This window comes from Phocoena sinus, chromosome 17, assembly GCF_008692025.1.
Source record: "Phocoena sinus isolate mPhoSin1 chromosome 17, mPhoSin1.pri, whole genome shotgun sequence".
Taxonomy (NCBI): domain Eukaryota; kingdom Metazoa; phylum Chordata; class Mammalia; order Artiodactyla; family Phocoenidae; genus Phocoena; species Phocoena sinus.
The window spans coordinates 18,077,382-18,100,985 of NC_045779.1; the positions used below are offsets into that span (position 1 = coordinate 18,077,382).

Consider the following 23,604-nt stretch of genomic DNA (forward strand, 5'->3'; position numbering starts at 1 on the left):
AAATCCTAACAATTGATCTGGGCCAGTTGGTATACATAGGCAGAATTAATCACAAGCTTTACTTCATGATGTAAAAGGCGGCTCAAATTAAAATATTTTAGACAATTCTGGTTGAATAAAAAAACATGAAATTTGAATTTTTCTTATAAGCTGTCATCTTATACATGCTTCTCTAAATAATGAAGCAATAGATGCTATCACAAATAAGGGTGTTAGCATATAAATATATACCTAAATAAATATAACATTTTTGTATTAAAAATGATGCTAAGCATCTAGTACTATAAAGAGGGGGAAACAAGCCTAATACTGATGCAACTGTGTCCTATATTAGAATAATAACATAAACACAAAACTTATAGAACAATATGGTGATTAAGACCATGAGTTCTATCTCAAAGCAACATTAAAATTTTCCCAGTTTCAAAGCTTTTGCACAGCAAAGGAAACCATAAACAAAACCAAAAGATAACCCTCAGAATGGGAGAAAATATTTGCAAATGAAGCAACTGACAAAGGATTAATCTCCAAAATTTATAAGCAGCTCATGCAGCTCAATAACAAAAAAACAAACAACCCAATCCCAAAATGGGCAGAAGACCTTAGACATTTCTCCAAAGAAGATATACAGACTGCCAACAAACACATGAAAGAATGCTCAACTTCATTAATCATTAGAGAAATGCAAATCAAAACTACAATGAGATATCATCTCACACCGGTCAGAATGGCCATCATCAAAAAATCTAGAAGCAATAAATGCTGGAGAGGGTGTGGAGGAAAGGGAACACTCTTGCACTGCTGGTGGGAATGTGAATTGGTACAGCCACTATGGAGAACAGTATGGCGGTTCCTTAAGAAACTACAAATAGAACTACCATATGACCCAGCAATCCCACTACTGGGCATATACCCTGAGAAAACCATAATTCAAAGAGTCATGTACCAAAATGTTCATTGCAGCTCTATTTACAATAGCCTGGAGATGGAAACAACCTAAGTGTCCATCATCGGATGAATGGATAAAGAAGATGTAGCACATATATACAATGGAATATTACTCAGCCATAAAAAGAAACGAAATTGAGCTATTTGTAATGAGGTGGATGGACCTAGAGTCTGTCATACAGCGTGAAGTAAGTCAGAAAGAGGGAAACAAATACCGTATGCTAACACATATATATGGAATTTAAGAAAAAAAAATGTCACGAAGAACCTAGGGGTAAGACAGGAATAAAGACACAGACCTACTAGAGAATGGACTTGAGGATATGGGGAGGGGGAAGGGTGAGCTGTGACAAAGCGAGAGAGAGGCATGGACATATATACACTACCAAACGTAAAATAGATAGCTAGTGGGAAGCAGCCGCACAGCACAGGGAGATCAGCTTGGTGCTTTGTGACCACCTAGAGGGGTGGGATAGGGAGGGTGGGAGGGAGGGAGACGCAAGAGGGAAGAGATATGGGAACATGCGTATAACTGATTCACTTTGTTATAAAGCAGAAACTAACACACCATTGTAAAGCAATTATACTCCAATAAAGATGTAAAAAAAAAAAAAAATTTTTCCCAGTTTAAGAAACATACAGTGTGTGTGTATAGGAAGGGGGGCCGGTGGGCAACTAAGGGAATGTGGAGAAAGGAAACTGAATATTCTATAGGGCATTAAAACAAAAGTCTTCTGTTTTCAGATAAAGAAATATGGAGTAAATAAAGAAAATACATATGTACCTAATTCAGGATAAATACTATATTAGAGCATAAATGAAAACTGAGTTTGCGGTTGACCTGGCATTGCATATACTGGTATGAAAACTGCACATAAATTTCCCTTTGTATCATGAAGTTAATGATGCCCATCACTAAAATTGAATTTTCTTTATATAGCAGGCAATAGAAAACAAGTATCTAAATTAATCTAGTTAATGTATTTAGTACTGCTGTGTAATATTTAATGCTTAATCAAAAGTAGCAAAAGCTGAAATTTATAGACTGTTACTTAAAAGATGCAGCAAGAAAGGCATTTTTTCTCATTTATAATTCTTCTAATCTGATCATCTGTAATGTTACAATCTTAGATTTAAGCAATATCCACAATCTTGTTCGTTCATTAAAAAATGTGGTAAACATCACCCTATTGATGTGTAGTCTCCTTAATTTCCTAGAAGTGAAATGAAGAACCAGTCACCTGTTCAAGATAACTTGGCTTATTAGCACAAGATTTTATACTTTTTAGCTCTTAGTTTGATGCTGTGATATACCAAAATACTTCTAGACTAATAAATATTTGTTTAAACCAACAAACCATTAGGTGTAATATATAATATTTAAGAGTTTCTTATTATAGCCTAATAGGAATATAAAGACTTAGCACAAATATGACTAGCCTGGAATTAAATGAGATTTATATATTGCAAATGAAACACCATATATAAAATCAACTGCGTCTATTGATTTCCAGATCTTATGTGTTTTACCAAACTTAGATATAACTAAACAGAAGCTCAGCTTAGCACTGCTAAGTCTAAATACAACCAAGCTTTGTTAATTTGTATGAATTTTCCTCTACACAGATAGGAATTACTAGCTTTAAACACTCTTCAATCTTTAACAGCAACTTTATATAATTTCTCAGAATACCTGCACCATTTTGAAATAATTGATAAATTTAGCAAAACGACCCACAGCTAAGATGACAGCTCCATATATAGCAAGATGTCTCTAAATGTATTTCTTTTAATATGAGCTGAATTTACTTATAGTAGATTGTATTCCTCAATATTAACAGCTCTTCAAAAGGAGACTTATCTGCCAATAATAATTGCATGAAAGATAAGCAGTCTAAAAAGCATAAAATAATCTAGACAATACAAAAATGAAATAGTAACTGAATAAAACAAAGGATTTTGTGGTACTATTTTCTGTGCAGAAAAAGTATTGGGTAGATTTGCACATAATTCAAAAAGTAAACTAATCACCAAGTGTCAGAAAACTATTTAAGGTCTCAATGCTATATAAAATCATCTCTTCAATTGAACCAAATAAAAATTCCTGCTATTCAATCATATGGCAAGATGTCCTGAAGCCAATAGTTTCATACATCCTCAGAAAAAGAGAAAATTAAGGCTAAAAAGATCAAACACCAAGTGTTCATCAAACCTTTCAGTCAATAGTCTTTATTAACATGCAAGTATCATTTGCCGCAAGCTATACAGTTTTTCCTAATCTTTCAGTTCTATTTCAATATTTTGAACTTAAGGTAACTTCTGGACCTAACATATAAAGTAACCTACTAAAATGGGTCAAAGTTAAACTGTATTCTAGCTATCACCTTGACCTTTAAGATCACCACTTAGGTTTATAATTGGCATTATTTGTCACCAAGTAGCAGAATATAATTCTAGTACTTGATAATTCTATACTAAAATATGTAACAGTATGTCTTAAGATGTTACTAAAATATATGCAACTAACATTTATATTTAATTGCTTTCAATAACAATGTTAGGTCTTCTAAGAGGAAAAATTACTTTTATTGATCTTGTTTATGGTCTTTGCAGGTTCCAGAAAAACTGGTCCATATTGAACCAGTCTTAAAGAAGTAAGCTGAAGACTTAAATTTATAGACTCTATAATAACAGCTTTGTTTTACTACTAAGATAGAGACAATAATAAACCCAACTCTAGTGCTTCTTTTTCCATGACTAAGCAGAGACGCTCTATTATAGTTCTTCAAACATTTTTTGTCTTAGTGTGAAAGTTGAATGACCTCTTCTATAAGTTTGAGTTCAGTAGAAGGCCCAGATTATGGATATCATATCTAGTGGGACATACTTTAATTAATAGAAGATAATTAATATACTACATCAAAGTGCATTATTAGATTTGCACTGCATCTCTCCACGTTTTTCTTATTTTATAATATTTCAGTTGAATGGAGGAAGACTGGAATTGTCAGAGAAGTCTTGCTCTTAGGATCTAGATGAAAAAGTTCCTAGTGAGTCTTTTAAAACATATTTAAATAATGAGAAGTGTAATCACAACAAGGGACTATGTAAGAATGAATACTGCAAAGGAAACTTTATACAATGGATTGGCCAAAATGCACATGAAACTGAAGTCATGTAGTTTACTTGCTGACCATGTGGCTAAAGTTCAAAAAGTCTCTGCTCCAAAAGCTGTACCTAGTAACCTTCCAAAATTGATTTTAAATAAAGTTCTTAAATTGTAGCAATAAACAAAAAGACAAGATATACTTAAACAATACTGCAGTTTATCAAAAGACACATAAGAAATTTCAACTCTCATGTCTTTGACAGTTATAAAAATCAATATTTTGGCTAAGTTATAAACATGTTTATAATGCAATTATATGCAATTGCATAACTCTAGTAATGCTAATGACAGCTATAAGATCAGAATAGGTTTTTAAAAAAACATTAAAAACATAAAAATATGTAGCCCCATTATTTACCTGTAGAACGTGTTGAATTTATGCCTAAATTTCACCACTGCTCTAATTTTAAAAATCATATCCAAAGGATAAGGCAAAACCACCTACGAATTGGCATATTTGTTTATTTCTCAATTTGTGAAAATGTCCTTAATTTGTTGATGTAGCAAACAGATTTCAACTCTGACTGCTATGCAGAAGAACAGAAGGTAATCTGCTTTGCAACGAACTTTAAGGTTCAACTGCACACAGGCGACATGCTATATATGAAAAAATTACTAACTGAACTACAGGTATTAAATACTGAAAAAAGTTAACAGTTTATTATAATTTATTTTATTTAACAATCTAGGAAGTTTGCAGCCATCAGCAGTTCCAGTGCAATTTCAGGTGCAATTGGAAATTCAGGAATCTCCGTGGAGCTGTTAGTGTAGCGAACCTTGTAGGTAAAATACATGCATACTTTTGATAGCACATGTGAAGGGATCTCTCTAAAATTGACTTCATTAGTTTCGTTCTCAGCAAATTGACCTGGAAAAGAAAAGGAATTTGTTCGTGATACATGGGCTGACCTGTGTTCCTCCAAAATTCATATGTTTAAGTCCTAACCCCCAATACTCGAATGTGACTATGTTTGGAGATAGGTGATTAAGGCCCTAATCCAATATGACTGGCATCCCTATCAGAATAGGAGATGAGGCTGCAGACACACAGAGGTAAGACAACAATGGGAAGACACAGGAAGAAGACAGTCATCTACAAGGCAAGGAGAGAGACCTCAGAAGAAACCAACTCTGTCAACACCTTGATCTCTAATTTCCACCCTCCAAAACTGTGAGAAAATAAATTTCTGTTTAAAACATCCAGTCAATGGTACTTTGTTATGGCAGCCCTAGCAAAACTAGTATAATGCAAAAAGGATAAACCCAACTAGCATCAAATGAAATATGTAGATTTCTGAGTAGAAACATAAAAAAAATCTTTATTAAAACGATTCAGTCTAGGGAATTAAGTATTTATAGACCAGCAGGAGCTCTGTGCTATGCTGTCATGTAAATATAAATGATAAGTGAAAACACTATCCTTAAAGAATCTTTTCAAGAAAGTAAATGCATTGTTTTCCCCTTTAGTTTTTAAAAATATGGTCATGTTAATGAGCTCTCATAAGCTACTTCCTCCCTTTGTTTAATAACAGTTCATAAACTGTTTTTAGTGATCTCTCAGAATTTCTTTAGCTCTATGATTTCTTTACTATTGGGATAAAATATTTTCTTGGCAGTCTAGCACTAGCATTGTGCACTGAATATAAAAGGCAGAAAAATGTACTTTCTGAGAATGTAGTATTTTAAGTTTTCTAGTAATTGTCTATTGGTTGGGAGTAGGATGGGATGCGGAGAAAGGAAAGAAGGATTCAGCAGATAATTCATAGCAATGAGGTAAATTTTTGTTTGCCAATAACGAAAACTCTTTCTTAAATGTATGTATGAAATATTACCAATAGGCACTTATTAAGCCTTTGACACTAGACAAACATTAGTGTTTTCTTTAGGTGAAATTCGTATAACAGGTGGGAATATAAGTTGGTATAGCCACTATGGAGAACAGTATGGAGGTTCCTTAAAAAACTAAAAATAGAGTTAGCATATGATCTAGCAGTCCCACTCCTGGGCGTATATCCAGAAAAGACGAAAACTCTAATTCGAAAAGATACATGCACCCTTATGTTCATAGCAGCACTACTTACAATAGCCAAGACATGGAAGCAACCTAAATGTCCACTGACAGATGAATGGATAAAGAAGATGTGGTACATATATATATTGGACTACTACTCAGCCAAAAGAAAAGAAAATAATGCCATTTGCAGCAACATGGATGGACTGAGACACTGTCATACTGAGTGACGTCAGACACATAAAGACAAATATAAGATGATACCGCTTACAAGTGGAATCTAAAAAAAAAGGGTACAAGTGAACTTATTTACAAAACAAGTAGAGTCACGTATGTAGAAAACAAACTTATGGTTACTGGGTGGGAAAGAGGGGGTGGAATGAATTGGGAGATTGGGACTGACATATATACACTGCTATGTATAAAATAGGTAACTAATGAGAACCTACTGTAGAACACAGGGAACTCTACTCAATGCTCTGTGGTGACCTAAATGGGAAGGAAACTAAAAAAGAGTGGATATATGTATACGTATGACTGACTCACTTTGCTGTACAGCAAGAAACTAACACAACATTGTAAAGCAACTGTGCTCCAATAAAAATTAATAATAATAAAAAAAGAAATTCATATAAAAGTCACCAACTTAAGATGTACAATTCAGTGTACATTCACAATGCCGAGCAACCATCCTCTCCATCTGGTTCCAAAACATTTTCGCCACCCCAAATAAAACCCACACTGCAGCCTCTGGAAAACACCAATCTACTTTCTTTCTCTATGTTTTTGGGGGTTTTTTTGCCACATTGCGCAGCTTGCACGATCTCAGTTCCCTGACCAGGAACTGAACCCAGGCCACAGTGTTGAAAGCACCAAATCCTTAATCACTAGACCACCAGGGAACTCCCCTCTACTTTCTGTCTCTATGAATTTGTCTATTCTGGATATTTCATACAAATGGAAGTATACAACAATGTGTGTCTGGCTTCTTTCACTCAGCATAATGTTTTAAGGTGCATCCACCTTGTAGCATGCATCAGTACTTCATTCCTTTTCATGCAAACATTAGTTTGGTGCCAAAAGTTTGATGCTTCAAAGATAAAACTCTTGTTTTTAAATTAAAGGAGATCAGACTTTGTAAAAATCCTTTAATCTCAATTTTCAGTTAAAATTTTGTTGGCATCGGGATTTTTCCCCTAAAGTACATCCTAGTTCTGTCCAGTAGAAAAGTCTAAAAGCACTTCAACCCAGGAGCAATGAGTATTGCTAGTACCCACAGTGGGGTATCTAAGTACCATTTTCCATTAAAAAATCAAACCGAAAAAACCCACCCCCCCAAACCCCAGGGCTCTTTAATGAATGGCTGTTTTTAGGATTGAGGAATAATGTACAAAATGAACCTGAGAAATTTTTTTATTACAGAAAGTAGTATAGCTATTCAAGGCTAATAAAACTGTGTCAAAAGGACACAGGAGCCAACCTGATGTGCTCCTTCTGGCATAAAAATGGAGCCGTTTGAGCATCAGTAAGAATGACTGCACCTGACTGAAAAATATCCAGTAAAAAGTATATATGCAAAAAAAAACAAACAAAACAAACACTCTTTACTGTTGGAGGATGCTGGAGAACCAATTCTTTACTCTGAAAAATTGCATGTAAAGGGGAAAAAAAAATCAAGCATTTATCTTTTCTTTCCCGTACAGACTATATTTCAGCGTAACCAAATAGTTCTTCTTTATAGGAGAGTTCTAACTAATAAATGCAGAAGAAATTACAGAATTAGAAAATCTCTGTTTTATAATTCCAAATGAAGTAAATCTCAGCAATAATCACAGTGAATGCTAAAACTAAATATTATATGAAAGTCTGACTGGGGAATTGCTCATGGACAAATCAGCTTGATAACTATGGAACCCAATAATCAGTCTTGACATTGCTAAAAGACGTGATACAATAGGACTACAAGAGTTCCACCTATAAAGTATTCTTGCTAGAAAGATAAACTGGATTCTGTTCAAGGCTCTAGAGTTCTAATTATGAATTTACAAGATGACACAAGATTAAGTATAACCTGGATGTGGACATTATACAAATAACTTTGTTTCTAGTAAAACTGATAGTCTGAAAAAAAAAAAGCAGGGGGGAGGTTGCAGGGGGACTATCATAGATTTTGCAAGTGAAATAACCTAATGTCAGGAATTTGCTTGAAATACTCTTTTAAAAAAAGTTAGGATAATAGACAAAACAAAACTGGCAAAATGTTAACTATTGAAGCTAGTTGATGGGTACGGAAAGGTGTGTTATGCTATTCTCTCCAAGTCTGTGTATGTTCTAAAATCTCCATAGTAAAAGATAAAGAAAAGGGATTGCAAAGGATCCGAAATAGCCAAAACAATTTTGAAAAAGAAAAACAAAGTTGGGGGCCTCACACTTCCCAATTTCAAAACTTACTACAAAGCTACAGAAATCAAAACAGCGTGATACTGGTATAACCACAGATACATAGATCAATGGAAAATCGAGAGCCCAAAAATAAACCTACATATCTATGGTCAACTGATTATCAACAGGGATGCCAAGACCATTCAGTATGGTCTCTCTGACAAACAGTAATGGGATGTCCACACGCAAAAGAATGAAGCTGATTCACACTATATGCAAAAATTAACTTAAAATCAAGAACCTAAATGTAAGTGCTTAAAACACAACTCTTGTAAGAAAACATAAGGTAAATCTTCATGACATTGAATTTGGCAATGCATTTTTAGACAGGACTCCAAAAATCAGAAACAACAAAAGGGAAAATAAATTGGACTTCATCAAAATAAAAAACTTCTGTGCATCAAAAGATACTATCAAGAAAAAACAGCCTACAGAATGAAGAAAATATTTGCAAATCATTTATCTCATAAGGTATAAAGAATTTATAAAGAACTCTTAATAAAGTTCAGAATTTATAAAGAACTTATAAAGTGTCCAGAATTTATAAAGAACTCTTAAACTCAACAACAAAAGGACAAGTCAATTAAAAACTGGGCAACAAAATTGAACAGATATTTGTCAAAAGAAAATATACAAATGACCAGCAAGCACAAGCAGATATATTTAACTTCATCAGTCATTAGGGAATTGCTAAGCAAAATTACAATGAGATACCACTTCACACCCACTAAGATGGTTACAATCAGAAAAATGGAAAATAACAAATGTCAGGGAGGATGTGGAGAAATTGGAAGCCTCGTACACGGCTGGCAGGAACGTAAAATGGTTCAGCCACTGTGCAGACAGTTCAGCGCCTCCAAGAGTTAAACACAGAATTACCCTATGCTCCAGAAATTCCAACCCTCAAGAAAAATTTTCTTGAGGTAAAATGGGAACAGTAGATATGTGGGAAGCGATAACTTCTATAGGTAAACTTTACATATAACCAGGAGCAAAAATCACCAGAGTCCTTCTGTGGTGAACTGACCATGGAAACATAGGGATCCTTCCTATTACAAAATAATCAATTAGGTTTTATTGAAACTATGGTAAATAACTGAAAACAGGAAGTAGCAGAAGCCACTTTTTTCCCAATGCAACATAACCATGCAGTAATTAATGTTAGAACAGTTACTGTCTTTCTTTTAATGTTATGAGTCATTTAATTCAACTTGAAAACACATTCATCAAACATTAAAAAAGTGAGGATATATTAAGAGGAAATAAAGAAATGTACCTACCTGGGCCACTCAACATGGCTTTTATTGTTCCTGATGTTAGCGCATGTTCTCTTTTTACAATAAATTCATGACCATCCGAAGATATCAATTTGACATACATGGCGTCAGGGCCCTCACAGCCACCATAGGTTTTCTCTTCTCCATCTAAAGTATGTAGTAGATAATTTTTGAATCACAAAATTTATTAAAAATAAACAGGTTTACCAAGGTTAGTATCTGAATAACTCAGAGCAGAAACATTTCTGGAGAGTAATAGCCACCAAGATTTTAAACTTTTTAACTCCTTATTTTATTATTCTCTAAATATTTTCCAATATCAGAATAAACTTTACATTCAAGGATGTTTACTTTATTTATTTTTATTTTTAATTTTTGGCCACATGGCTTCTGGGATGTTAGTTCCCCAACCAGGGATTGAAAATGGGCCACAGCAGAGAAAGCGCCAATTCCTAACCACTGGACCACCAGGGAACTCCCAAGGATGTTTACTTTAGATGAAAATTTACCAGTATTTTTCATGGAAGTATTAACAATTTGTGAACACAGCAGCACATTTAAATTTGAAGACTAAAAGAAAATATTCAAATAGTAAAACTTTAATTCTATGACCTGAAATACTCATTTTTAAAGTAAGATGCATAGTGTGTTTATGAATAAACGTTCATATGCCATGTGAGCTTAACTTCTGACAAGCCCCGTATTCTAAAATTTAGGGCCTTCTTTACTCAGCATTTTACTCTTTTTTTTTTTTTTTAGCATTTTACTCTTGATCCATAAAAAAGTGATCAAAAAATTTTACTGCCCAGTTTAAATTATTGCATGAATATTGAAACAATGACTACAGACAAATAATCAATCTCTAAAAATTCAAAGTAGAGGTGAGGTAGCTACCAGCTATCCTCAATGCCACCATGCCGGCTTCAGCCACAGGAATTGGCTCAACGTAACTTTCTGAGGGAGTATGTATTTTTATACAACTCTTTAAGATCTTTTCTCACACGTATAACTTTACAATTTTGTACCGACAGAATTTTAATTTTTATGGTATCAATATCTGAAAGAAAATATCTTAAGGCTTATTCTAAAAACTTAGGAAGACTTAGCAAGGAGAAGTACAGAGGATGAAGCTGAAGTACTGTTCAGTTACAAACATCCATTTACTCATTCATTTGTTATTAATTTAGAAATTCCTAAAACTGAGATTAACAAATATCAAAGTCACTTATGTACTACCACTGCCAAAAATGTTTAACCTGAATCTAATGAGGAGGAAATACTCAGACAAATCTAAATTTAAATGAGTCATGAAAGACCTCACTCCTCACCCAATCCCAAAAGTAGGGAACTGTTTAAAGAACACAAGAGATAAATTAATGCAATAAGTAAATCCTTGATTGGACCCTGGATTTAAAAATAATAAACCCACTGTAAAGAACACTATTGAAAAAACTGAAATTCTGAATATGGACTGAATTACGAGATGCATGCTTAAGCATTTAGGTGTGGAGTATTACATGTACAATTAATAAATAGAACAGAAAAAAAAAGCTTATGTGTGTATATGTGGGTATATAAACATACAAACGTATACACGCAGGAAAAGCAAATATGACAAAACGTTAACTAGTGAAGGCTATAGTGTATTATTCTTGCAATTTTTCATAATAAAAAGCTGGGGGGCTCATAAAGATGCATGTAACTTCTAATTATAGACTATTCAAGAGTACAGATTTTTAGCAGTTTTTGCCAACCTGAGAACAAAAATAAAAATTATCAATTATTTAAATTTATACTTCCAGTATTTTTTTTTTTTTTTTTTGGCAAGAGAAACCACCTTCTATGTATGTTGGGAGAGTTTCTAATTTCCTAAGGTACAATAACTAGCAATCACAAATTAAATTTGGCATAATAATGTTACTGATTTGCTTTTCAGAAATATATAATAAACATAAGCTGCTGATTTAAACAACTAATTTCAGTCTACTCTACTTTCTTACTTGCATTCACTGACTTCAAAGGCCTATCTTTGAGAAGAAAGCTTCAACTAATTGAACTACAAAATGACTTTTATATAACTTACCCATTATGTTCTTATGAAATTCTACTTTGAGTCCACAGGAACTTTAGTAGTTTCCTGAAATATAACAATACTATATTGAGATTAATGCCACAATAACATGTTTTCCCATTATTTTTTAATACGTCCTTGGTGTTACAAGTGCAAGGACTCTCTCTCTCTGCTATGTAAGTTTCCCAGCCACCACAATATGGAACAGTATCAAGTTTCTGAACATCTGAGAGAAGATGATCACCTCCAGGACAGTAAAGTCTAAATACAGATTTTCCCCCCGCCTTTTTAAGGTAACTATTCTGACAACAGTTTAAAAACACATATGTTGTTCCTTAGGAGCTGAACTGAACTTGAAGGAGACACCCTTGGCCTTAATCATCTTTGTATACTATAGCTACTAGATACTGGTAAACATTAAAGCAAGTATCTGCTAAATGAATGACAACATGATAAATCCAAGGACGTGAAGTAGCTTTCCTGTGAATAAAAAAGGTAAGGCTTGCCCTCTTCTTATGTAAGTGTGCACATCTATAATACATTTTACTGTTCCATCCCTTCTGCACAGAGGCTACCAAAGTTCTGAGATTTAACAATGAAGTGTTAAAAAAAAATTAATTTTTGAGAAATCTTAAATTTCACGAAAGAAATGACTACCAAAGGAAAAGAGCTCATGTTTTCAGTAATTTGTATTTTAACAGCATTTCTTCGAAGGAGGATTTTTTTATCCGAATATTATTTTTTATGTCATTATCAGAAAAACAGTGTATCCTAATTATCCTGTTCTCTAAGAAATTCCTGATCAATAAACCTATGTAATCCCTCACCTTAAAAAACATCATTGATGTATAGAGAGGCTGAATGCTCCAGGTGTTGACAGAGTCAGGGGAAAAATTAAATGTTAGTCTAGAACACTCCCCAAGCATGTAGGGAGGTATTTAAAGTACCATGGCTAATGTGAGAGAAAGGCAGCAGGGGCAACGTAACGTTTTTTACCAACCATTTGAGGGCCTAATGAGTGTAAACATTGCATTAAATGCGTTGCATACATTGTCTTATTTTAAAACAACACTTCCACAGGGGAATTATCATTCCCATTTTAGAGATGAGAAAACATGAGGAGGCTGCTACCTGCTCAAGGCTTCTACAGCTTAAGTGGCAACATGAGAATTTAAACCTGGGTAGGTTTGCTTTAGAGCCCATGCTCCCTTCCATTATTCCATACTGCCATGGTAACAAATTCTGGCTCCTGTTAAAACTTCTTTTCCACTACTGCTGAGAGGTGCTGATATAAATCCTTAGATAGTTATCTAAAATTTAAAAACAGTACTCTGTCATTTTTTGGTCATAGTAGTAAGCAATTAAAAAATTTATCAGTAATTATTATTTTCTTCTGTTCATACTGCTTTGTACTCCTTCTAAAACACACAAAAAAGGAAAAAAATGCTAGAAAAGCTAGAAGAAGAAGGATTTCAAGTGCCAACTTTTCTCTGGAAAATCTCCAGAGCAAAACATCCAGGTTGTTTACCTAACTAGCAGTAGCTAAGCAACCATGAAAAGTCACACCTTAGAAGCCCTTTGGATAGCAACAGTTTTTCTACAGACTTCTTAATATAGTAAATCAATTCCATCATTTACACAAGGGTTAAGGTTGGTGGGGGGAGGGAGCTCCCCATCACTAACAAAGAAAGAGTAAATCAACACTAACCATTAGGAGTAAACACTGATTCCTACGTGGAAGTTAAAAATATTTGAAATATGATTAAATTTGGACTTAACCCACAAATAACCTATATAAATCTAAGTTTGGGGCTACAAAATCTCAGTGTGAACATCTGAACATCTACTACATAACTGAATTAGGTATATATGAATTAGGTAGGTAAGAGGAAGTGGTTGAACAGTGGGTTGAGAATAGTTCCAGGCAGAAGACATGAACAAAGGCTTGATGTCACTGTGCTTTTAGAGTGTTATATATAAACATTACTTTTTTATAGTTTTTTATTTTTTAGATTTTTATTATCTAACAAATACTTAGAACCTAGGGCCTACACTGAAATCAGTTTTTATCCTAGTATCTTTGAACACCGAAAAGATCTTTAAACAGCCCATCCCTTTTCTGATTTGAAATGTTACCCTTATCATATACTATATTACTACATGGATTTCTAGACTGTATTCTGTTCCATCAATCTGTTTATACCTGACCAATATCCCCACTGTTTTAATTACAATTGTGTGATAAACATGTTTTTGCTAAGGAGCTGGGCAAGTCCACATTTTGTTATTACACATTTCTCATTAGGTCTACTTTTAGGTACTTTACAGTTCCCATTATGAATGGGATCTGTTTTTTCGATTATACTTTCTGAAAGGTTATTGCTGGTGTTTCAAAGAAAACCTTTTAAATTCGGTAAGTTGAGCTTGTATTCCATGATCTTCACAAACTCTTATTAGTTCTAATAGTTTTTCAGCTGACTTGCTTGGATTAGCTAAGTAGATGAGAGCAACAGCTGCAAATCTATTCTTTGTATCTTTTTGCTTTTTTACATTGGTTATTTACCTGGAAAAAATAAGGTTAGATGTCTAACTGACATCACTCACAAAGACACACTACAGTTTAAAGAACCAAATGTAAAAAAAACCCCACTGAACTCTAGAAAAATAGCAGAAGAAAAAATACAAATAGCTCCTAGACCTGTTTAAAAATGTTTGACCCCAATGGTAATAAGAAAACTAAAACATTAAAACTTGCTAAGTACCAAGTTTTGGAGGGAAGGGGAAATGGGTGATACTAAACAAAAATAGTATATTTATACTTTTGAAATATTATGGGGCAGTGAAAAGGAATAAGTTAAACCTATGTATATAATAACATGGAAATACCAAGATAAACTGTTAATTTTTTAAAAAGCAGATTAGAATGATAGGTACAGGCTGATGTCATTTAAGTAAAATAAGGGATTTCTCACCTATTAACCTCATGTTTTCTGCTGGAAAAAAAAATATATAAAAATAACCCTGAATAGCCAAAACAATTTTGAGAAAGAAGAACAGAGCTGAAGGTACCATGCTCCCTGATTTCAAATCACTACTACAAGCTACAGTGATCAAGACAGTATGTAAAAAACAGTCACATACATCAACAGAACAGAACAGAGAGCCCAGAAATAAGCCCACACTTATATGATCAATTATCTATGACAAAAGAGCCAAGAATATTCAGTGGGAAAAAAGACAGCCTCTTCAATAAATGGTGTTGGGAAAACTGGACAGCTACTGCAAAAGAATCAAACTGAACTACTGTCTCATACTATATATAAAAATAAACTCAAATACTTAAATGTAAGACCTGAAATCGTAAAATTCCTAGAAGAAAACATAGTGCGTTCTCTGACATTGGTCTTAGCAGTATTTTTTGGGATATGCCTCCTCAGGCAAGGGAAACAAAAGCAAAGATGAACAAATGGGACTACATCAAACTAAGTAAAAAACGTCTGCACAGCAAACAAAACCATCAACATAATTAAAATGCCACCTACTGAATGGGAGAAGATGTTTGCAAACAATCTGTCTGATAAGGGGTTAATACCCAAAATATATAAAGAACTCATGCAACTCAACATGAAAAAAACCCCAAACAACCCCAATTTAAAAAATGAGCAGATGGGCTTCCCTGGTGGCGCAGTGGTTGAGAGTCCGCCTGCCGATGCAGGGGACACGGGTTCGTGCCCTGGTCCGGGAAGATCCCACATGCCGCGGAGCGGCTGGGCCTGTGAGCCATGGCCGCTGAGCCTGCGCGTCCGGTGCCTGTGCTCCGCAATGGGAGAGGCCACAGCAGTGAGAGGCCCGCGTACGGAAAAAAAAAAAAAAGTGCAGAGGACCTAAATAGACATTTTCCCAAAGAAGACACACAACACACAGACAGCCAACAAATACATGAAAAGATACTCAACATCATTAATCACCAGGGAAATGCAAATTGAAACCACAACGAGATGCCACCTCAGACCTGTCAGAATGGCTATCATCATTTTTGGCAAGGATGTGGAGAAAAGGGAACCCTCACGCAGTGCTTGTGGGACTGTAAATTGGTGCAGCCACTATGGAAAACAGCATGGAAGCACTACCATGGATCCACCATTCCACTTCTGTGTATTTTTTCTAAAGACAACAAGAACACTAATTCAAAAAGATACACACACCCCTACATTCACTGTAGCATTATTTACAATAGTCAAGATATGGAAGCAACCTAAGTGCCCATCGATAGATGAATGGATAAAGATATGATACACAGACACATACACACTACAAGATTACTCATATAATGGAATATTACTCAGCCATAAAAAAGAATGAAATCTTGCCATTTGTGACAACATGGGTATTATACTAAGTGAAATAAGCCAGACAGTGAAAGACAAAAACTGCATGATTTCACTTATATGTGGAATCTAAAAACCAAAATGAATGAACAAACACAACAAAACCGAACCACAGACTCATGGATACAGGAGAACAAACCAGTGACTGCCACGGGGGAGGGGGTGGGGGAATGAGTGAAGTAGGCAAGGGAGATTAAGAGGTACAAACTGCCAGTTACAAGTCCTGAGTCATGGGGATGAAATCTACAGCGTGGGGAATATAGTCAATAATACTGTAATATCTCTGTACAGTGACAGATGGCACCAGACTTATTGTGGTGATCATTTTGTAATGTATAGAAATATAGAATCACTATGCTGTGCACCTGGAACTAACGCAGTGCTGTGCGTCAATTATACTTCAATTTTTTAAAAAAAATCATAAAAATACGTGTTTGAAAGTACAAATAACTAGGAAACTATGATTTAAAACTGATTTTTAAAAAGAAACAAGTATGTGGAACTAAGCCACTCATGAAGGAAACAATCGTCAGTCAGCCTGATGATTTGTTCTTAACAATATGTAAGAATATGATTAATTCGGAAAACAAAGTAAATTACATTAACCAAAAATTATCTAATGTTTAGGCCTATTTGAAGAGGCAAGAAGAGCGGCTTTGGCCATTAATACAAATTGACAGAAGTTACACAATTCCAGTTTGTAACAAGACATCAGAATATCTTGCCTAGAATGTGCTTATAGTGTCACTGAATTTATTTATCTCAGGATGAGGTAAAATTCTCATTCTGGCTTATTCAACTTATAACAATGCTCCTATAGTACTTAACTATTGTGTAGGCAGTTTTAATACTTTTGGCAAAGTAACTCAGTGTCGTTAGAAGTCCATATTTGAGTTTCTATTCTGCGCATTTCTATCTTGAGACCCAGATAGGTTAAATGATAAGACTTCTGTTTCTTCATCTCCCAAATGAGGAAATTGGACTCAACTGTGCCTAAAGTCCCTTCCAGCTCTACCATTTCATGACTGAACCCATGTGAAATTCACCCTCCCTCTATAACAAACTGCCCATAACTCCCAATTTCCCACCTTTATTAAGCAAGAGTCACTCCCACACAGAACACAACTCAAGAGCTCTAGAGTGCTGTGTGTTCCCACTGAGGCTGTCTTGTCTGCCTTACCCTTTAACCTACCTAATCTCCCTCTTAGACAATGATCTCTGAACTCCTTTGTTTTGGTCTAAAAAGTATGAACAAGTACTTCACTATATAGTGTGTACCTAATTATAGATTCTACACACAATAAAATAATTAAAAAGAACCTTTAAATGATGGGCTGAAAGTAAACAAATATAAACCCAACCCTGACCTTGCTCCATCCCACTGTGAAGAGTTCATGAAGACTGGCACCATGCGTGCCTCGCAGCCCTTACACCCTTAACTCCCTGCCCTCTCCTCTGATGTAGCTACCCACCCAAATCCCAACCCTGGCCAAACCCGATTCTCCACCGAGCTCAGGCCTCAACCAAAGACTGAATTGGCTGAAGAAAAGTCACAACCATTGTGACTGGTCTCAATTTTAAATTTATGGCCACACACTTTAAACAGATACTTGGTGTCGGACTGATCCTCCTACCTAGTCAACTGGCTTTCCTACTCTGAGAAAATTCACGGCATCTCCTAAACCTCCAACGTACCTCTCCTTCCTACCCTGACAACTTCACTTATTTCACCAGCAAAACAGAAACAAGTCACTTCAACTGCCTTATCTTTCCACCTTCATCCTACCTGCATCTATATACCATATACTTCCTGTTTCAAAAGTTGAGTAAAAAATCATCCTTCCTATGCAAGGCCAACCTTTCCAGCTAAGCACAGTGATCCAAGGACTTTGTCCTGCCACAATTCAACATATCAAAATGCTGTAACATCATCACTACCATACACTTCTCTGTAACCCATACTGATCAGACTTTTTAGACTTCTAGTCCATTCAGAGCGCTCTTGTCAAATTTCAACTACTTGGTCACTGGGTCAATTTTTAAAAATTATTTTATTTATTCATTTAAAAATATTTATTTATTTATTTGGCTGCACGGGGGTCTTAGTTGCAGCATGCATGTGGGATCTAGCTCTGGATCAGGGATTGAACCCGGGCCCCCTGCATTGGAGGCACAGAGTCTTGACCACTGGACTGCCAGGGAAGTCCTTTCTGGGTCAATTTTTCATCATCATCTTACTCTTAGGGTTTTACAGTTGACTCCGCCCTCTTTTCTGAAACATTTTCTTCCCTTAGTATTACGGATGCCACACCCTCCTGGCTTTTCTGCTTCTGTCACTGTTTGCTCCTCCTCTGACCCGAGTGCTCCCAGACATCTGCCCTCTTCTCCATTAATACTCTTTACTTGATGTCCTCTGGTCCATAGTTTTAAATATCACATGGAAAATATGACTCCAAGATTACCTCCCTAGCCTGACTTCTCCCCTGAACAACAGCAGTGGATATCCTACTTGCCTACTGCACAGATTCTGAGCTATATAAAGTCATCCACCTGAGTACACTCTATACAGAACTCCTGCTTTATTCCTCAGAAACCAGTGCACCTGCCCCAGTCTTCCTCATTCCAGTAAACGGTGCTACTGTTCACCGAGATGCTCGGGCAAACAGGTGACTCCTCCAAATTGTTTTTCGTTCTGGGGCGAAGGTAAGAACCATTTGGCTCCACCTTCAAATTACATTCCAAATCAGACCACTTCTCACTAACTGCCAACTCTACATCTCTAGTTCAAGCTACCACATGGCAACTGAACTACTATCAGCCTCCTTAGGAGCTGGTTTTTCCACTTTCCTCCAACTCTCAGTTTGCCACTCAGCAATCAGTCATCAACAGCATAAGCCAGGTATCACTCCCCTGCACAAAATCCTCTAATGGCTTCTCATTACAGACAGAACAAGGACTGTAAAGTTCCATCTTATTTACTCCTTGCTAACCACTCTGATCTCATCTCCCATCACTCTTCCTTCATTAACGTCCAGTCACACTGGCCTTCTAAGTATTTTAATAGGTCAAGTTCATTCCTCCCTTAAGGTCTATGCATTTACAATTACTGCTCTCTGAAAAACTCTTCCTTCAGATCTTTATTATTTTAGTCTCCAGGCAAAGCATTAACTCCTCAGAGAGGTAGGTCTTCCTTGATCACTTCCTTTCAAAAGCAGACACCACACCCTAGTCCTCTAACTTAATCTAACTCTAATCTAGATACAGTCTCTTCACGTTTATCACCATCTGAAACTGTATTTGCTTATATAATGTATAGCCTCTTTCCTCAAGCTCGGTGAGGGCAGGCCTCATTTAGTACCTAGCATAGAAAAGATGCTCAATAAAGAGTTGAGTGAATGGCGCTACTGTTTTCTTAATCACCAAGGCTTGAAATTTGGAGCATCACTGGGTGAGCTTTTTCTGATCTTATTTAATAACGGAACAGTAAACATTTAGGACAGGTTAGCTGAAATGCATTAACACATACCAGTGTAAATACAAAGATTTTCCAGATTATTTTCTAGTACTGAAAAAAATCTACCCAAAAAACCCAAACAAGCAATTTATAAGATATAAATGTTACTTTGGAACTTGATATATAGAACTGACTATAACTTCTGACTACAAACTACTGACTATATTACAGAATTACCATAATGTAATGAAACTAGTATCTTCCATTTGAAATAAATTTATATACATATATATTTTTTGGAATGGTAGATAGTTATTAGGTAAATCTCACACTTAAGAAAAAAAAGGACAGTCATTTAAAAATTAAGTATGAAGCCAAAATCATCACTGGCAATAAGCACTTAATACCCACGATGACAGGGACCATAGTTGTCCCCTTGCCACTGTATCTCCAAAATGAATGAATCCACGTGTGAACAGTGATATTTCAACATCATGAATTATACCACAATTATAATGTAAACGAGATCCGAGACGTATCATTTTAGTCCACTAAGCAAAAAAGGAAACTAGTTGGGGATCAGAAAGCAAATCTGGCAGTTTGAAAATGAGGTTTTAAAACTCTAAAGGATTGCGGTTGTTTTCCACACTGAAGGCGATGCAGAGTAGAAATGCTCGCACTAATAATTCGAACTCCATAACTGTATTAAAGAGGTTCCATAAGAGAAACTTAATGGCCACTGTACTTGACACTAGATGCCTCCTTTCAGATGAGACTGGGAGGCAGATGCACGGCAGCCCCAAAACACCAAGTCGGGCAGAGATCACCCAACAAGTTGGTAAACTTCTCGGGGTCTCGCAACTGGGAAGAGCGAAGGCCCTCATCTAACTAGGGACTGACCCCAAGAAAAGAACGAATCTGAGTGCACCCGGGGAAAGCAAAAAGGGAAAGAGACAGGGCTGCCATGCTCCTAACTCCACCCTGCCCGCGTTTAACCCCGAGGAGGCCCAGTCTCGCCGGCCGCCGCCCCTCCTTCCACCCTTTTCCAAGCCCACCGAGCGGCGCCAGGAAAGGTCCCGCCGCCCTCCTCTCCCCTCCCCCAAACCAAGAGCCGAAGAGGCCAGGGAAGCTTAAGAGCTTCCGTTTTTTCCCCGCCCAAATGGGAAGGGGTGGGAAGTGGGATGGCGAGCGCGCCCACTAGGAGCCTCCCCCGTCCCCCACGCTGGCCCGGAGCTCCGTTCCCACCCCAGCCCGAGACTCACTCGTCAGCCACGCAGCAACCACAGCCACCGCACCGGGTCCACGCGCACCGCCACAGCCCCTACACCAGGGCCGCCCCCCCACCCCCAGCTGCCTGCCGCCGTGGGTTCCGGGGCAGTTGGAGGAATCACTTCCGCTGGGTCACGGACGCTTTCTACGCGCGGGAGATTAGTACCTAGTGAGGCGGGGACTCCCTGAGTCCGTCGCCCGCCAGCGTCTACAGGAAGTGCGCAGCGCCCCCTCCCTTCTCCCACAGGCCAAGCCTAAAAGGACGGTAGTCCCTGGAAAGTCTCAACCAATCCTATTCTAGGTCTTTTGACTCCCAGCATGCAGCGCCGATCCTGATCTGATTTCCGCAGGGACAGCATCCTCAAAGAGGTGCTGGGGGTCGGTGGGGGGTGGGGGTGGGGGGGGGTGGGGGTGGGGTGGGGCGAGGCAGCATTGCATCCTGGGACTTGTAGTTTCTCATGTCGAATGTTAAGAACCTTGTAATTTTGGAGGTTGTTCCTGACGCTCGTTTGGGGGTACGCGTAGAGGTCGGAGACTGTCTGCAGAGGAAAGATTGGATAGTGGGAGTGCGGTTGCTATGCTAACAAGATCGTGCTCTTTATGAAGCAGCTTGCCTTTTGTGAAAAGTTGCAGAGCTTGTTTAAGAGCATCCCAACAGCTCGCGAAATCGCTGGCCTCATTTCCTCTCTTCCCGATACCTTTCAGTGTTTACTGAAAACTAACCACGCCCCCCACCCCCACTCTGAGGCCTTTCCCCCACCTCCTGCCCCCTCCCAGCCACAGGGTTGCTCAGCTTCTGGATTCTGAAATCACTCACCGAAAGTCCTGCCACCAGTACTCAGTTCTGACACCATCTTTGTCACTCCACGCCCACTTTGCCCCTCCTTCCTCTCCTCTCTCTCCTGGTCTCTCCCCGGAGCACTTTCCCCCAACCCCCATCCACCTATCATTTTTACAAATCTTACCTCCACTTAAGATGGGGTTATGTCCTGATAAGCCCAGTGGAATTTGAAAATGTCGTAAGTCGAACATGCATTTAATAGACCTAACATAATTTAGCCTAGCTTATCTTAGAATGTGCTCAGAATGCTTACATTAGCCTGCAGTTGGGCAGAAATCGTCCAATGGAAAGTTTATTTTATAATAAAGTGTTGATTATCTTAGGTAATTTATTGATTACTTGTACTGAAAGTGAAAGACACAATGGTTGTATAAGTGTATTGCTTGTTTACCCTCCTGTTTGGGTGGCTGATTAGGAGCTTCAACGCCGGGGAGAGAGTTTCATACTGCATATTGGTAGCCCAGGAAAAGATTAAAATTTCAAATTGTGTATGGTTTCTACTGAATGCATATAGCTTTGACACCATCGTATAGTCAAGAAATTGTAAGTCGAACTATCGTAAATCAGAGCCGTCTTTACTCTCTTTCCCTTGGTGAAATTTAGGCACCCTTCCAGGAAGGGTGAAACAGCTAAATAAAGTTCACCCTCTATTTACCGGACTGTGGCATGAAAGGAATGTAGGGCCAAGACTCTCACCATTGTAAGTTGCTCAATTCCTACTGTTGTGTAACGATGTCCGCAAAAGGAAAACAGATACAGGCGATCCAAAGTTTGTTGACCTAAATAGTGACTTTTGCCTGCAAGACTTTTTTAGTTCATTTGGCAGATAAAGGGTGTTGCAAAAGCAATACCGGACAGACCGTCCTGGGTTAATTTTTCAAAGCCTTTGCAAAAATTATTAAAGTTTTTGGTTATAATAGCTCAGAGTAGAATTTGGTGGGGAGGAGAGGCAATGGGGTGAGAAAAGAAGGATGTGGGCCCATTTTCAATTATACTTTTCCTCCTCTACTTCAGAAGTGTTGTTTTCTCCAAAACTTTCCCTTTTCCTCATTGCATTATCACATTCTATAAGGGTCACTCTATTAGTTGCCTAGAGAATGATAGAATTTTCCAGGTGAGGATACTGAGGCCAGCTAATGCCAGATTTAGGGCTAATCTAGTCTAGGACTGTTTTTTAAAAAACACAAAATTTTATTTATTATGTAATCAATATAATATATGCTTATAAAATGCAGAAATAATCAATATAATATATGCTTATAAAAATGCAGAAATTGCAGATAAATTTGGTTTTTTAATACACTTTTACATAGATTATACAGTGTATATATATGGTTATTTATACTATTTATTTTCCAACTTAACAAACCTCAATAACCCACACTTCTGTAACCAAAATCTCAACAAGCATCATTTTTATTGTCAGTATATACTTACATTGTCTAAATGTACCATGACTCACTTAAGTATTTCCTTAAATGTTGGACATTGACCATATTTCCATTTTTAAGTCACTTCATGTAATACTGTGTTCAGTATCTGCAGAACTCTTTGACCATGTTTCTATTTCTTTAGAATATGAACATTTTAAAAGATCTTGATAATCTGTTGACAAATTCTTTTCCCCAAAGATTCTCGTAATTTATTTTCGAAACTAGTAATGTATAAAAAGCATTTAGGGTCCTTATCAAAATACTAGCTTTACCACAATTTTTCTTTTCTTTTTTCCATCAC

General features: G+C 36.8%; 1 protein-coding gene across 2 annotated transcripts; it reads right to left on the reverse strand.

Moving 5' to 3' along the window:
• Nucleotides 1-3,148: 3,148 nt before the first annotated feature.
• On the reverse strand, nucleotides 3,149-21,906 carry ELOC (elongin C). 2 transcript variants are annotated; one of them, XM_032609376.1, is made up of 4 exons: nucleotides 21,847-21,906; nucleotides 11,931-11,984; nucleotides 9,851-9,994; nucleotides 3,149-4,985 (listed from the first exon to the last, which is right to left on the reverse strand). In XM_032609376.1, the coding sequence occupies exons 2-4, from the start codon at nucleotides 11,932-11,934 to the stop codon at nucleotides 4,795-4,797; spliced, it is 339 nt and encodes a 112-aa protein (XP_032465267.1). In that variant the 5' UTR covers nucleotides 11,935-11,984; nucleotides 21,847-21,906; the 3' UTR covers nucleotides 3,149-4,794. The 2 variants fall into 2 exon arrangements, with proteins under 2 accessions (XP_032465267.1, XP_032465266.1); XM_032609375.1 differs by lacking the exon at nucleotides 21,847-21,906 and adding an exon at nucleotides 21,023-21,171 and having other exon boundaries at nucleotides 3,158-4,985.
• Between the last annotated feature and the right edge of the window lie 1,698 nt (nucleotides 21,907-23,604).